General features: G+C 47.5%; 1 protein-coding gene across 1 annotated transcript in view; it reads right to left on the bottom strand.

Annotated features, from left to right (window-relative positions):
* The window catches only part of LOC308169821 (L-fucose kinase-like), a gene marked incomplete at both ends in the record, with an annotated part of 40,769 nt that overhangs the window by 8,599 nt on the left and 15,008 nt on the right, over positions 1-17,162 (bottom strand). The window contains 4 exons of the mRNA XM_080544563.1: positions 2,731-2,918; positions 3,187-3,306; positions 3,956-4,099; positions 14,240-14,467. Coding sequence (XP_080400689.1) covers positions 2,731-2,918; positions 3,187-3,306; positions 3,956-4,099; positions 14,240-14,467 — 680 coding nt within the window. The remainder of the gene's footprint in view (positions 1-2,730; positions 2,919-3,186; positions 3,307-3,955; positions 4,100-14,239; positions 14,468-17,162) is intronic.

The raw sequence follows: 17,162 nt of genomic DNA, 5'->3' as shown, positions 1-17,162 counted from the left end.
GAATTGCAGGCTTGGAGAAAAAGATGGCAGCCACAAATACACAGACACACACAGAAATACTGCTAAAACGCTTTATACTAACTCGATTTTGAAAATGTAAAAATGCTGGGTGGTAGAACGCACATATCTAGGAAAAGTCATGAAAGGAGGGTCCTGAAATGTGATCGAGTGCAAAGGTAGATTTTTTTTGGTACTCACTGGTGCTGTTTAACACCTCACGGCTGTTCTAGTGTTAAAGCCCGATCGGAACCATGGATGAATTCGGACATTCTAAATGCTATGAAAGTCAGAGACCTAAAATGCTCTGAAGTTCAAAAATGCAAATCAAAATTAGTGAAACACTTAAACGAAGATCACAAAACCCACTTTGAGAAAATTAAAAAACAATGCAACAAACTATGCAATCAGGTAATTACCATGACCAAATCTGCTAAGAAAGAATACCTCGATAACAAAATCGAAGAAAACTTAAACAAACCACGTGACCTTTGGAAGCTACTTAATAGCCAACTAGGTTGCAGTCAAAAACTCAAAACCAGGTCTACAAACATCAGCATAAAATCTGGTGATTCTCTCCTTACAGACAAGCTGGATGTGGCTAAGTGCTTAAACACTTTCTTTACAACCATAGCCACTAAATTAGTTAACAATCTACCACCCCACTCAGGGCGTTATGGTGTAGAGCACATCCGTGCGTTCTACAATAAACTGGGTGTACGCAATGATGATTTTAAACTCTCCATGGTGTCAAACGATGAGGTGTTTAAAAAGCTAGGCGCTCTACACTCAGAAAAGGCCACGGGCCATGACAATATTCCAGCCAGATTTCTAAAAGACTCAGCTGCCTCCATTACCCCAATCATCACCCACATAATAAACCTCTCCATCAAACAGGGACACGTCCCCCTTGACTTTAAAATAGCAAGGGTAACCCCACTGTATAAAAAAGGAAGCAAATTAGACCCAGGCAACTACCGACCTGTTTCTATTCTTAATTCCATCTCGAAACTTATGGAAAAAATAGTTTATGAACAGGTCGATAGGTACCTTACCGAAAAAAATCTGATGTATGAATTTCAATCAGGATTCAGAACATCCCATTCCACTGACACATGCCTTCTCTATTTGAACGACCACATCAACCATGAGGTGGACTCGGGCAAGTACTGCGGCATGGTCATGCTGGACCTCCAGAAGGCCTTCGACACAGTAGATCACCACATATTGTTAGATAAACTGAAAGCAATTGGGTTCGTTAGAACATTGGTGAGCTGGATGCAATCCTACTTAGAGGGGAGGGAACAGGTGGTTAGTGTGAACGGAACACTGTCCCCCCCCCTCCCAGTGACCTGCGGCGTTCCACAAGGAAGCATATTGGGACCTTTACTGTTCCTAATATATGTGAATGACATGTCATCAGCATGTAATTGCAATTTGTTCCTGTTCGCGGATGACTCGGCTCTGCTGGTCTCTGACAGGGACATATTGCAGGTGGAAAAAGCGCTAAGCACTGAACTGAGTAGAATCTGCATCTGGCTAGCTGACAATAAACTATCAATACACCTAGGTAAAACTGAAACCATCCTATACGGATCCCCATCTAAACTCAGAAAGGCTGAAAATTTTAAAATAAAAGTGGGTAACATTAATATCACAAGAAAAGAGGATATTACATACCTGGGCTCCATCTTAGAGGCAAATCTTTCCGGAGATAAAATGGCAGCAAAAGTAATCAAAAAAGTGAACCATAAAACTAGATTCTTGTACAGGATATCCTCACTTGTCAGTAAAAACACACTGAGGACCCTATCAGGAGCTCTCATTCAATGTCACTTCGACTATGCCGTAACATCATGGTACTATAGAACCACAAAGGCCCATAAAACAAGACTCCAGACAGCCCAAAATAAACTGGTTAGGCTTCTGCTAGGCCTCAACCCTAGGACACATCTAACCGCTGCTCATTTTTTGAGCCTTGATTGGCTACGAGTAGTTGACAGAGTGCAGCAGCTTGCACTGGGCCTGGTCTTCAAGATACGCTACACCACAAAGACACCCAAGTACCTGTCAACATACTTCCAAAAAGTGAACAACGTCCACACATACAACACCAGAGGAAGCTCCACGAACCACGTTCAACCGCGTTGCACCACAAACAAGGGTTTAAACTCGTTTGCAAACTATGCAGTAAAGATGTGGAACGCCCTTCCTATAATCTTAAAGGAGTGCAAAACACTGCCCACCTTCAAAACCACTCTCAAAAAACATTTACAGGAGGCTGCAATCCGTAACTGGACCCTCTAAAACAAAAATCAGATTAAAAGACCCGAACTACCCACTGTACATACTTTGTGTTTTGTCCCCCGCCCCCACCTGTGGTGTATGTCCCCACCTGTCCTACCCGCTGTACATACCTTATGTTTTGTTGTATTGTTCTTCCCATGATGGATGTAAGTTTATCTTGTAGATAGTAATAGTTATTTGTCTGTATTATCATGTAGATAGTACTAGTTCTTTTCTTATGTCTGTCTTACATGTAACGATGAATTGAAAATCAAGGACCCCAATTGAAATAAGCCAGTGGCTTTCTTGGGTTTTTATCCTTTTAGATTGACCTTGTATGTAATATGTACTTTCATGTACCTACTTCTGCAAACCTTCTAATAAAGTTTTCAATCAATCAAAAACTTAAGAGACGAGGCTTCATATCAGTAAGAGATGTGTGACTACCTGCAGTAGGTTCCGTGCTAGCCGTGTCTTGCCGGTGTAGACCAATAGGAGGTGTTGCTGTAGAGAGACCAGGAAGTCCTGGGACAGAGCGAGACGTTCCACTTCCACCCGGAGGGGGAGACACGCTTTGGACCGTGCCACCTTCACCCCCCCCACTAAACCCCCCACCTGGTCCTGCCATCCACCACCTAGGAGACGGTGGGAGGGACGGAGGGAGAGAGGGAGGGAGGGAGGGAGAGAAAAACACAAAGAGAGAAGGGGGGGGGGGGGGGGTGAATACTCACCAGCGAACAACCTCAAGCCCCAGATTCAGATGGCAAACATGAACAATGTGCAACACAGTTATGGAACAGAATGAAAACACCTCCAAACCCCACATTCAAATCAAACGAAGCCTTCATGCATATAACTTTGTGTGTGTGTGTGTGTGTGCATCTTGAGTGTGTGTTATCTGACCGGTGGTTAGCATCTGCTCTAGGTGCAGGACAGCGTGGATGAGGGAGTCTGTGTCGTAGGTGCGGCCGGTGCATCTGTACACAGCTGCCAACACCGCCCCCGCCAGGATGCTGCTGGTACCTGCAGGTAGGAGAGGAGAGGAGAGGAGAGGAGAGGAGAGGAGAGGAGAGGAGAGGGGAGGGGAGGAGAGGGGAGGAGAGGGGAGGAGAGGAGAGGGGAGGAGAGGAGAGGAGGGGTTAAGGGAGTTGCATTCAGATTCTTTGAGAATTTTGAATGATTCTTTCTTTACCTGTTTTTCTTTAACTCCACAAAGATCAAATTACGGATGGGAAAGAGAAGTCAGAAGGGATAAAGCACAGCTGAAATGTACATGTCAGACTTTACAGGAAGTAACGGCTTGTTGTTCCCTTGTATTAACATTCTTCTGGCATTGGCACGCAATTGCTCGAACGCATTTTGCATGACAGTGGACAAGCGTGTTGCGTGTGTCAACCTTTCCTCTCAGAGGTAATAGCCCATAATAATAGACCATAATAGAAATAGACCATAATAGACCATAGCCTCCTCCCAGCACCATGGCGATAAGACCTGTGTCAAAATAGTATTTGAAAAAAATTCAAATACTTTGAGCGTTTGCTTTAACCTTATGGGTTTGTCTTTGCACTTTTGGGACTATTGCATTGGCTCCACTGCGCTAGACCAACTCAGTCAAACCCAGACTGTTTCCACCCGGGTCTGACGGCTCTCTCTCTCTCTCTCTCTCTCTTACCCAGTCCAGAGCCGTGGGGCAGCAGAGACCAGCTGTGGATCTCCACCCCCCCTCCCCACCTCTGCAGCAGCTGCTCCTCCAGGGGCTGCTGGGAAGGGAAGGTGACCAGGCCGCTGCACACACACACCGCCTTCAGCAGGGCACCTGACACACACACACACACACACACACACACACACACACAAACACACACAGGGATAGAGTTATACCGTCTCATTTTGTTTTCCAAACTTGTGATATGACGTTACCATGGGAAGATGGGACACATCAGAGTGGAGGTCTTAACGGGTCCACCCCCGAACCCAAAAACTTCCCGACTCTGGGTCCCGGCTCTGACTCAGGGTTCCCACACCTTCTGAGACATCAAATTCAAGCACCTTTCAAGGACTTTCAAGACTCAATTCCCTCAAATTCAAGGACCCAACACGGCATCGTTTGAGACAGATAGTTTGAGGCGGTTTAGAAAGAGTGAACTACCCTTGTAATAGTCTGTGAACTAATCAATAGTGCAGTGTAAGCTAATATTACACATAATATATGTATTTGTCATTTCTCATCCTCTTGGAGCAGGGGAGGGGGAAATGGAAACTCAACATGGGAACATCTATGGTGGCCCTTAAAGGTCAATTCATTTTAAAGCAATAATTATTGTTGCTTGAATGCAATACCCATTTAAAGCCCATGCAAGAGGTTCTTTTAATTATGGCTGTGTTCGTGAGGTGGCTGTGGTGCAGGAGGTAGAGTGGCGCAGGAGGTAGAGCTGCCGTCTAATGATCGCAAGGTTGGCAGATCGGCGGTTCGAGCCCCAGCTGGCCACATGTCGAAGTGTTCTTGGGCAAGACATTGAACCCCAAATTGCTCTCTATGAGCAGGCCGGCGCCTTGCATGGTAGCTTGCCGCCATTGGTGTGTGAACAGGGTATATACAGGAATCTTGAGGTTCATTTCAATACCTTTCTAAGACTTTTTCCAGACCTCACCGCCACTTCGAGCTGTAACCGTTTACATCAGTGACACCTTTAACTTAACAGTTTTAGTTTGCAATAGACTAGACCACTATCATACAACAGAATTCAAATAGGCTGGGAAAAATTAAACCAAAGGCAAGGTTTATTAAAAACATACATGCACACACACACACACACACACACACACACAGATATACAGACACACACAGATGCATACGTACACACACACCACACATACACACACACACAGATATACAGACACACACAGATGCATACGTACACACACACCACACAAACAGACAGATATACACACACACACGCACGCACGCACACAGTCAGTTAGGGCAGCATACTCTCACCAACATGCATACACATATGTTTCAATACAGTAGACCTAATGTAGGATAAAGAACATATCCTGTCCATATAACATCCCAATAACTCTTAGTTAAACAAAAAGGGATTTAAGAAACAAGACGTAATGTGACTCATCCCACCAAGGGAGACACACGTCCTAGGACCATCTAGGCACCCAAAAGGCACCATCTAGGCGTCCAAAAGGCACCATCAAGAGGGCACAACAGCGGCTATACACCCTGAGATGCCTCAGGAAAGAACACAACAAGCAGGAGATACTGGTGGCCTTCTACCGCGGCGCAGTGGAGAGCATCCTCACCTACGGCATCTGCAACTGGTTCTACAGCTGCACAACAGCGGAGAGAAATGCGCTACAGAGAGTCGTGAGAACAGCACAGAAGATCACCGGCGCCCCCCTCCCCTCTCTGGAAGAGCTGTACAACACACGCTGTCTCAGGAAGGCCTCCAAGATCTCCAGGGACCCGACCCACCCTGGGCACGTACACTTTATCAGGCTGCCCTCGAAAAGGAGGTACAGGACCCCGGCCGCTAAGACAAACAGACTGAAGAACTGCTTCTACCACAGGGCCGTCAAGGCCCTGAACACAGCAAAGGCCTAAGTTCTGGGCCCAGGACAGTCTGGACGGATTGTATGGCAGCTAGTGCTGAGGCACAAACATGTACATTTCAAGCCTGCAAACTGTGACACTTTAAATAACGTGAAAAAATACTTTTGTGCAATATGACAACCCTAGTTGACTATCTGTGCAGTATAGTACAGTGGATTGTGTACATAGCCTTTATTTATGTAAACCAGCTCCTTACCTTCTTGTGATTTTATTCTTTTTCTAAAAGTTTTTTTTTTTTTTCCCTTTCCTAACACCAGGGGAGCCCTCCTAAATGTCGTTGTTTGGTACCTGTACTGTAGCAATGACAATAAAGTCCATTCATTCATTCATCTCCCCTCCCTAATTCACCATTTGAACAACAACAGTGTTCTCAGACAGGTTTGGGTTTGGTCATGACGTGCTCCACTCAACCAAAAAAAAGATCTTCATGACTTCATGTGCCTCAGCTCGTCTGATTTCGAGTCCAGCAGCTTCTCAGTTTCGACCAGTGTGTTCTGTTTTTCTTTGCATCTTCTTCTCAGGGTGTTTGATTTTGTGAGCAGCTGGGCCATTAATGATCCACATTTCCCCTCTGCCTGCTCGGCTAGCTGATCAGCATCTCTTTGGAGGGAGTGGCACACCTCTGTCAGAACCTTTTTCTTTTTCTTCAGGTCTTCTATGTCCTCTAGAACGGCTTTTCTCTTGAGGCCCTGTGCAGAACTCAGTTTCTTCCTCCGTTCATCTTCCAGGTAAATCCTGTACTTTGACCTTGCAGAGGCTACTGAACCCATGAACTCCTTGGTGAGAGGTACCTTGAGAACACCCCCACAGACACAGACCTTGTCGCAGATCAACCTCAAAGCTTCCATCGACCTTTCAAGGATGTTGCACGTTTCAACCTCCTTGTTGATGGAGAATCCTCTTTCTACCGTGGCTTGTCCATGGGACAGAAGTAGAAGGCTCTGAGAAAACTTGGACAGCTCAGGGTAAGACTGGCTGAGTGCTGAGTGCAGGAACACATCAAGCCGCTCCTTCAGGGGCTGAAAGGAGAGGAATCTCTCATCTCTCGCCTCAAGAGAGAGAAAGCTCTGGAACTGTTGGACGATCACATCACCTGGAACAGGGGAAATTAAATAAATATTACTAATAGGTTAAATTAAATTCTAGTCATTTAGTTAATCTTTCATTGGACAAATACACGGCACAGTGTCTGTAAAGTAATTAAAAGGAAAGCAGTGTAGTGTAGATATCTTCTGTGTTACTATTATTTCATTCGGATGCATTTGAAAAAAGCTTAGACACTTTCACACTGACAAAAGAATGCACAGAAAATGGTCTTAGCCTACAGTAACCTATCCACTTCTACTCTCTGTATATTTTTCCTACCAGCTGAGACGCCTCCTGCCAACTGCTTGTCCTGCAGCATTGTTTGTACTGTTGTCTTCATCTTTGCGAGGCACCACTCTGCATCTCTGTGCATGCTTGTGGGATCCAAACATCCAATGGCCCTGATCACTGGAATTTTCAGGGGGCTTTTCTCCTGCACTTTCTTAACCATGTTAACCAGGCCCTGCATGCACTCTTTCCTGAAGGTGAGCACAGAAAGCTCACCTACCCTGCTTCCTGGCTTGCCCTGAAGTGCCCGTGACAAATAAGGAACAGACTATAAACATAGGCTATACATTATGTAGAAGGTAAGCTTTATAGTCTAAAAAAAGTTTCTCCATATCCGCTATTATTATTATTATTAATTAATAATAATAATACAAACAGCAGAATAAGATGTACAAATTGTAGTTGGATTGGTGTACAGATAGAGCAAATCCAGACATACATCCCTGAAAAGAAAATAGGCAGTATCAAAATTACCTTGATGGCAGTTTCAGCACCCAGGCCTATGTCAACATCCTTGTAGGATACCCTGTTCGCCTCATCAGCCACGTCAATTTTGGTCAGCTTCAGGGGAGTGGCGTCTTGCAGGAGCTCCCCCTTTACAAACCGCCGCAGGAGACTCTTAAAAGGATATAGCAAGCAATCAGTGACAGAACTATCCTACTAGCCTACCATTAAACAGATAATTGGTGTGAGTGTGTGTGTTTGCATCAATGTTTTATCTCAAGTGACTTGGCCAATCTATGTAAAACTGTACATGGCATTGAGGATGGATTGGCAGAGGGGCACTATTTTGCAGAGTTGTGGACCACCACAAATCCACGGGTATGGACTAGTTAATATAGATTAATCATAGTTGAATTAGGCCCTAGTGTAATGACTACCTTCAGCAGCTCACTCAAATCTTTGGCCAAGAAGGGCAGAACTGGCTCATCAGTTTGATAGTTGGTCAGGAAGGGCCTGAAGGTCCTGGATATCGCCAGGAAGAACTGGAGCTTGGCGATGATGAGGGGATCCGCTTGTGCTGCCTCAATGATGTCGTAAGAGGCAGTACCGGGGTTTGGGAGCTTCTTCTGCTGGACTGCATCCATGTACATCATGATCATTGGCCACACTAGAATTGCCCTCTCTGACACAGGGACATTTTCAACCCACCTGTGCAAAAATGGACAATGTCAGGTCACTCCAATTTTAATTGTGTCATTTTACTTCATTGTTGCCACATAAAAACACAGACATTTCAGGCCAAGCCCTTTCTCAATGTGTATTCTCAACCTACCCGTGGCCACAGAATGGTAGCGGAAAGCAGGTGGACCCAGTCAAGGCAGTGAAGTCTTCCCTCCTAGCTGGAACATTGTGGAAAAGGAAATGGAGTGCTCGAAGGAGCTTGTCCAGCTGCCACATAGTAAAACCTGCCTTCACTGCATTGTGGATGGTGTGAAGCCCACAGCTTCCAACATTGACTAGATGAGCACCATACAGCTCAGCATGCTCTTTCTGGAGGAGGTCTGCCAACTTCAAGTTGACATTTGGGCCGTCCATACTGATGGATAGAAGCTGCCTCATATTGAGTTTTGCAACACATTCCTGTGAATAGACACAGCAATTAGTATTTAATGACAATATTCATTAAATGTTTATTCTTGAAATACACTGCCATTCAGACATTCAGTAAGATATTAACTATAGCCTAATTTCCACTCATCATTATATGTAAATTACTTCCAAGCCATTCAAGCTAAACTGAACTGCTAGCCTGGTCACCCAACTTCACTCCTCAAGAATAATGAAGACAATTTGCTAGTTAAAGGACCCACAATAACACACACACACACACACACACACACACACACACACACACACACACACACACACACACACACACACACACACACAATCAATCAATCAAAATCACACATCCAACAGTAACCTTATTACACCACTCTCTGTGTCACATTTTTATCCTTACTGACAGACAACCACCCTCTCTACCATATGCCTCCTCCTCCCCAATCCCATCAACCTGTGTCGAGTCACTTGCCACATCCCAATCTCATCTATTAATCTACACTTTAGCCACACGATTGTCCATAAGTATAAGTATGAAAAATGTAAATAAACGTACTTTGATGTGATGCAGCAGGTCGTCAGCTTTTCCGTGTCCCAGGAATTGAGAGCCAATGTACCGTGATTGAACACGGTCATCCTGCCAAAACCGAATGTGGACGTCGAGCTGTTTCGTTTTTGTTGACTGGTTGAGAGACTCGTCAAACATCAGCACAAACTGGCCAGCCTTGTTAATGGTGTCAATGAGCTGCTGCTTAAAGTATGGTGCTATCCCGAATCTTATTATATATCCAGTTTTGTCCTTGCCACAGGAGAACGTCTTGGCAATGTCCGAGTCTGGAAACATTGCCTTGAAAACATCGGAAATGTTTTCGTTTGAGTTCAGTGAGTGGTGTTTCACCGCTGTGTCGAGACACCATATAATCTCCGCACGCAGTGTTTGTGTGCCGCCCAGAGCCAACCTGATGTCGGCAAAAGACGAGGCAGAGGTGGCTGCCCTGTTAGTAGCCACGGTCGTAGCTGTAACGTGAGCTTCATTGGGTGCGGCTGGTGTAACGTCGGCAGTAGATTTAGGTAGTGTTGCAACGGCAGTAGCACAAACATTTACAATAGAGACTCGGTGACCAACGGCGGCCTTGTGGCTAGCGCCATGCATGTGCGACTTAACCCCGTTGATCCCCATCGATGCAACACTTATTTTCTTTTTACATATACAATACGCCTCCCTGATGTTACCGGCGACTGGTTGCAGGCAGCCATGGCTTAAAGTCTGGCACATCCAACCAGGACTCCGCAAATGTACACTTTCCCATTGTTATTTTTTTACACTTTCCACTTGGTTTCTACAAAATGATTCAAAGAAATTCGTTTTCGTCTTTCGCTCTCAGGGCGTCATGTGACGTAACCTCGGGGTTATGCATTACGTTAAAGTTTCCGGTTCATCTTAGTTTTTTAAATAAAACTAATAAATTCACGAACTTTTACTAAACGTTTTTAGGACAAACTCTTTGGACAGAGTCTAATTCAGAAAAATACATACAAAATTCAAGACCTCATAAAATCGTGATAAGACTTTTTAATACTTATTAAGGGTCTTGATTTTCCCAAAATCGATTTATCAACTTTTAATACTTTTCAAGACACCGCGGACAATGTGTGTGTGAATGGGTGAATGAGAGGCCGTTGTAAAGCGCTTTGGATAAAGGCGCTATAAGTCAGTCCATTTACCATTTCGTAAATTCGCTCGGAGAGCGCCGGAGCGCACAGTGTGTTCAACGGCAAGGGACCAAGTAATTTGATTGGACAAGAGGCATTCCATGAGTGCTGATCAGATTTCCAGAGCGAATTTACGAAGGCAGCCTATATCTTTTATTGTGTAATTTAGAATGTTGGAATGTATAGAAGTTCTGAAGCTGTTTATCACTACCATGACAACGGATGTAAAACATTGTTTGTTGTACAAACAACAACAAGTAACTTCAGCTCAGTGCAGTGCAGTGTTCTACATTCATTTGCAAACATGGACAAAGAGAGAGAAGATATTGAGAGACAGTGGGAGGATATAAGGAGTGCTATGGAGGCCTTGGAGAAGAAGGAGGAGGAGATGGAAGGAATGGAGGTGGCCCTCTTTGAGGAAAGGAAGCAGCTCAACAGAGACAACATGGTGTTGAGCAGGAAGCAACAGCAGATGGAAATAAAGGTAGAGTGGTGGAAAGAGAAGACAGACATCTTATTGGAGGACAGGGAGGAGTTGAGGGCAAAGGAGGAGGCCGTTTGGAAGAAGGCAGAGGAGGTTGAGAGGAGTAGTGAGGAGATGGAGAGAGAAAGGGAGGTGATGGAAAGAGAGAGACAGGAAATGCAACAACAGCGTTTGAAGAACAAGAAAGAGGAGGAACTTCTGAGGAAGGAGAGAGAGGAGATGGCTGAGAAGGGAGAGAGGCTCTGGCAAAAGAGGCTCAAACTAAACAGAGCTCAACAGGAGCACATGCTCAAAACATGGAGCGACACTGATGCCCTGACTAACCAGAGAGGACTGCTGGAAGAAGAGAGAGAGAAGATGAACTTGAGAGAGAGTGAGGAAATGGAGAGGATGGAAAGAGAGAGACAGGAAACCGAACAGCAGCGTTTGAAGAACAAGAAAGAGGAGGAACTTCTGAGGAAGGAGAGAGAGGAGATGGCTGAGAAGGGAGAGAGGCTCTGGCAAAAGAGGCTCAAACTAAACAGAGCTCAACAGGAGCACATGCTCAAAAAGCGTTTGAAGAACAAGAAAGAGGAGGAACTTCTGAGGAAGGAGAGAGAGGAGATGGCTGAGAAGGGAGAGAGGCTCTGGCAAAAGAGGCTCAAACTAAACAGAGCTCAACAGGAGCACATGCTCAAAACATGGAGCGACACTGATGCCCTGACTAACCAGAGAGGACTGCTGGAAGAAGAGAGAGAGAAGATGAACTTGAGAGAGAGTGAGGAAATGGAGAGGATGGAAAGAGAGAGACAGGAAACCGAACAGCAGCGTTTGAAGAACAAGAAAGAGGAGGAACTTCTGAGGAAGGAGAGAGAGGAGATGGCTGAGAAGGGAGAGAGGCTCTGGCAAAAGAGGCTCAAACTAAACAGAGCTCAACAGGAGCACATGCTCAAAAAGCGTTTGAAGAACAAGAAAGAGGAGGAACTTCTGAGGAAGGAGAGAGAGGAGATGGCTGAGAAGGGAGAGAGGCTCTGGCAAAAGAGGCTCAAACTAAACAGAGCTCAACAGGAGCACATGCTCAAAACATGGAGCGACACTGATGCCCTGACTAACCAGAGAGGACTGCTGGAAGAAGAGAGAGAGAAGATGAACTTGAGAGAGAGTGAGGAAATGGAGAGGATGGAAAGAGAGAGACAGGAAACCGAACAGCAGCGTTTGAAGAACAAGAAAGAGGAGGAACTTCTGAGGAAGGAGAGAGAGGAGATGGCTGAGAAGGGAGAGAGGCTCTGGCAAAAGAGGCTCAAACTAAACAGAGCTCAACAGGAGCACATGCTCAAAAAGCGTTTGAAGAACAAGAAAGAGGAGGAACTTCTGAGGAAGGAGAAAGAGGAGATGGCTGAGAAGGGAGAGAGGCTCTGGCAAAAGAGGCTCAAACTAAACAGAGCTCAACAGGAGCATATGCTCAAAACATGGAGCGACAGCGACGCCCTGACTAACCAGAGAGGACTGCTGGAAGAAAAGCTGAACGAGATGCAGACAAGGGAGAGCATTATGAATGAGAGAGAGAAAGAGGAGAAAGAGAGAGAAGAATTGAAGATGGACAAAAAACCGAGGGAGGAAGCTCTGACAAAAGAGAGGCAACGGATGGTGAGTGAAAAAGAATGAATAGAAAGAGATATAATCTACAGTAGTCTATAGTCTGACATCTGAGGCTGTGTTATGGTTGGGGGGAAATGTGTAGGCTATACCTTGACCTAACTACCATGATCTGCTTCCTGATTTGTGGACCAACGTCACTACTCTGACTTTGCATTCTACCTCCTCTTCTTTCACCAATCACCTCTAACCCCCTTATGTCCTGTTTTGACTTTGTTGCAGGTGAACATGGGCCATAACGATCACCTAACGGTCACCACAATCGCAGCAGCCTGGGCCCTGAATACCAGCCTCCACTCAGAGAAATCCCAGCCAGCAGGCTCAGGTAATACATCCCATACACTACATGAGTGTGTGAGGGTTTGTGTGTGTGTGTGTGTGTGTGTGTGTGTGTGTGTGTGTGTGTGTGTGTGTGTGTGTGTGAGCTCACTTGACATTGGCCCTGCCTGAATACAGTGATTCTGTTGCAGGAGATGGCTTACTGACCTGATTGGCTAAGGAACTGGAGAGGAGAGGAAGGAGCGGAAGACAAACTTATTATTGATAACAAACTTGATTATAAATGCTTTCACCATTTCATCTGTGACTACTTTGAACTGCAACTAGGGAGTTACTATGGCAATTCTTGAATGGCCAAGTCAATCTTTACATTTAATCCAATTGAACATAATTTCCTGATAAGAGTTTAGGCAAAATGATCTAAAAACAAACAAGTGAAGATGGCTGCAGTACAGGCCATCCCCAGACAATACCCAGCATCTAGTGAGGTCAATGGGTTGCAGATTAGTTATTGCAGTTATTGCATAATCCAGGGTTCCCGCACCTTCTGAAACATCAAATTCAAGCACCTTTCAAGGACTTTCAAGACTCAATTCCCTCAAAGTCAAGGACCCAACACGGCATAGTTTGAGACGCATCTAGATGAGAATTGATATAATAGGAACTATCCGCTCCCAGACAACAATTAAAAAGAGAGGCTTGAATGTGTGAACACTAGATGGTCTCTTGCCTTCTCTATCACAGAACAGCAAAACAATATATTGTGAAATATGTGTAAAGTTAAGCAATACAGAGACTTATTTACTAGTTGACGAGCTAAGAAAAACATTTTTGAATATATATTAAAAAAAATAGAGAGAGAGAGAGAGGAATTCAAGCACTTTCAATGACCCATGTCTATTTTGAAAAACTTTTAAGGCCTTGATTTTTTTTCTCTCAAATTCACAAACTTTCAAGGATTTCAAGGACCCGTGGGAACCCTGCTGACTGTTCACAGAAGTTTTATTTCAATTTTCAAATAAGAAAAACCCCTGACCCGACATGTACTGTACTACCACACCACTCCTCCCTCCATCCCTCTCCTCTCTCCCTCCTCCCCTGTCCCCTGCTTGCTTCCTCCCTCCATCCCTCTCCTCTCTCCCTCCCTCCTCCCTCCCTCCTCCCCTAGCCCCTCCCTCCTCCCCTACCCCCTCCCTCCTCCCCTCCCCTCTCTCTCCTCCCCTCTCCCCTCCCCCCTCCCTCCCTACCTCGATGGAGGGAGGAAGCAAGCAGAGCCTCACCAGGTGCGTGCGGCTGACAGTGGTCCTTCAGATCCTCCAGCCTTTCACAAACGGTCTCCATGGCGACACCGCAGTCCATCCCTCCGCTGGAACTGACCAATAGCAGGCGGGGCTCCTTGATGCGCCGAGCCCTGGCGCCGATGGGCCGCCTCCCATCGACCCTCACGGCCACGTTGACCACGGAGCCGCCGTGTTCAAAGGCGATGGGGGGCGTGTCACTCCAGCCACCTGGGGGGGAGATTACTGCTGTTGACTGGTGGTGTGTTCATAAGAACTTGTAATAATAATAATAATAATAATAATAATACATTATGGTCAAATGCCCCCTCCATGGCTGTTCTCGTTTAACAGATGGATGGTAAATGGACTGCACTTATATAGTGCCTTTATCCAAAGCACTTTACAACAGCCTCTCATTCACCCATTCACACACACATTCACACACCAATGGCGGCAAGCTACCATGCAAGGCGCCGGCCCGCTCATTGGGAGCAATTTGGGGTTCAGTGTCTTGCCCAAGGACACTTTGACATGTGGCCAGCCGGGGCTCGAACCGCCGATCTGCCAACCTTCCAATCATTAGACGCCGACTCTACCTTCTGCGCCACAGCCACCCCACATTAGACTTATATAGTGCTTTTCTAGACACTCAAAGACGCTTTACAAACTGAAAAGATCGAGTAGTAATAATAAAAAGAAACTAAATAAATAAATAAAAGAAAGTATAGGGGCGTAATTGAGGTAGTGCTGGGGACACATGGGAAGGGGAGGGGGAGAGGGAGAGGGTTAACTGGTGAAGGCGAGTGTTATGCACACCTTGAAACTGGAAAGCCAAATGTGGTGGAACCCCAGAGAAACAGAGACAGAGGCCAGGAGAATATATAATGATTTATTATGGAAAATATAAACAAAGAAATAGGCCCTACACTAACTAGTGGAAAAACAAACAAAAGGTGTGATGCAGGCGATAGTTATGGGGTGTGTAATTATACTATGTGTGTGTGCGTGTATGAGGTCAGGGGTGTTGTATTATGTGCTGCGATACTACCCTAGTGAGCAAAGTCCGAGATCCTTATCGGGTCAGGGAGAGTGATCCATGAGAGAGTAGTCCAGAGGGGAGTCCAGGGGTCGAGCCAGGGAGAGAAATCCAAATGAGAGAAGTCAGGGGGGTCCATACAGAAAGTTATATCCAAGCGTTGGATCTCCGTCTGTAGCAGGGTTAAGTAGGCGGCTGTCCCGGTGGTGATTGGGACAGCTGGGCTGAAACGTAATAGCCCACACCTGCTGCAAACAGAGCCAGAGATCCGGCCCACTCAATCCGGCCGGGAGGGGGCGCCAGAACGAGGCTCACGGGGGCGTGTTAGATTAGGAGGCACAACAGTACCCCCTTCCTCAGGGGAGGCACCGGACGACGGACCCAGGGCCCCGGGGTTGGCTCGGTAGAAATCCTCCAATAAGGACGGGTCGGCGAGATAGGACGCAGGCACCCAAGTCCGGTCCTCGGGCCCGTAGCCAACCCAGTCCACTAGGTATTGAAACCCGCGACCCCGGCGGCGGACCTCCAGTAGTTTGTTTACCGTCCATACCGGGTCCCCATCATCCAGGACACGGGGCGGCGGCGGAGCCGGGCTGGGGGAAGACAAAGGGCTGGCGGCCACAGGTTTAAGCTGGGAGACATGGAACACCGGGTGTATTTTGAGGGAGGGAGGAAGGGTCAAACGTACCGCCGTGGGGTTGACGATACGGTCCACGGGATAGGGACCAACGTACCGGGGGTTGAGTTTCCGGGTGGAGGTTTGGGAGGTCTGGAGGGGCAGGTCCCGGGCCAACAGCCAAACCCTCTGACCTGGCTGGTAGTCAGGGGCCGGCACCCTCCGCCGGTTCGCGCTCCGCCGGGCGCGCTCGGTGGCGCGGAGCAACGCCGCCCTGGCGGTCCTCCACACGTTGCGACACCGGCGGAGATGGGCCCTGGTGGTTGGGACCGCCACCTCCAGCTCCTGTTGGGGAAACAGAGGGGGTTGGTAACCCAGGGAACATTCGAATGGGGACATACCAGTGGCGGCGCTCTCCATAGTGTTGAGGGAGTACTCCACCCACGGCAGGTATTTCGCCCAGGAGGAGGGATTGTGGGCGGAGACACATCGGAGAGCGGCTTCCAGAGCCTGGTTGGCCCGCTCGGCCTGCCCATTGGACTGAGGGTGGTACCCGGAGGTGAGACTGGTGGTGGCCCCAATGCCTCTGCAGAAGGCCCGCCAGACCTTGGAGACGAACTGGGGGCCCCGGTCAGAAACCACATCCGAGGGGATCCCGTGGAGGCGTACGACGTGGAGAGTTAGGAGGTCCGCCGTCTCGGCCGCTGTGGGCAGTTTCGGGAGGGGAACGAAGTGGACCGCCTTGGAGAACCGGTCCACGATGGTGAGAATGGTGTCGCACCCCTGGGAGACAGGGAGCCCAGTAACAAAGTCCACGGCGATGTGCGACCACGGTCGGCTGGGCACCGGGAGAGGCTGCAGGAGACCCGCAGGAGGCCGATGGGAGGCCTTACTACGGGCGCACACCGTACAGGCGGCCACAAACTCCCTGGTGTCCCCCCTGAGATTGGGCCACCAGAACCTCCTCCCGATGAATGCCGCCGTCCGCCGCTCGCCGGGGTGGCAAGCGAAGCAGCTGGAGTGGCCCCACTCCAACACCCTGGCTCGGACAGCTGTAGGCACAAACAAACGGTTAGGGGGTCCGGTCCTAGGGTCTGGTTCGGCCCGCTGAGCCTGTCTCACCAAAGCCTCGACGGGCCAGGTTACGAACCCCACCACCCGGGACGGGGACAGGATGGTATCTCCCCCCTCAGCGACACCCGAATCCGCCTTGGGGAACTGGCGGGAGAGAGCATCAGCTTTGACGTTCTTGGAGCCGGGACGGTAGGTAA

The sequence above is a fragment of the Nansenia antarctica genome, assembly GCF_963989245.1.
Source record: "Nansenia antarctica genome assembly, chromosome: 14".
NCBI classification, from domain to species: Eukaryota; Metazoa; Chordata; class Actinopteri; order Argentiniformes; family Microstomatidae; genus Nansenia; species Nansenia antarctica.
Note: the sequence above shows the minus strand (reverse complement) of the source record. Positions and strands in the feature narration are given on the sequence as shown.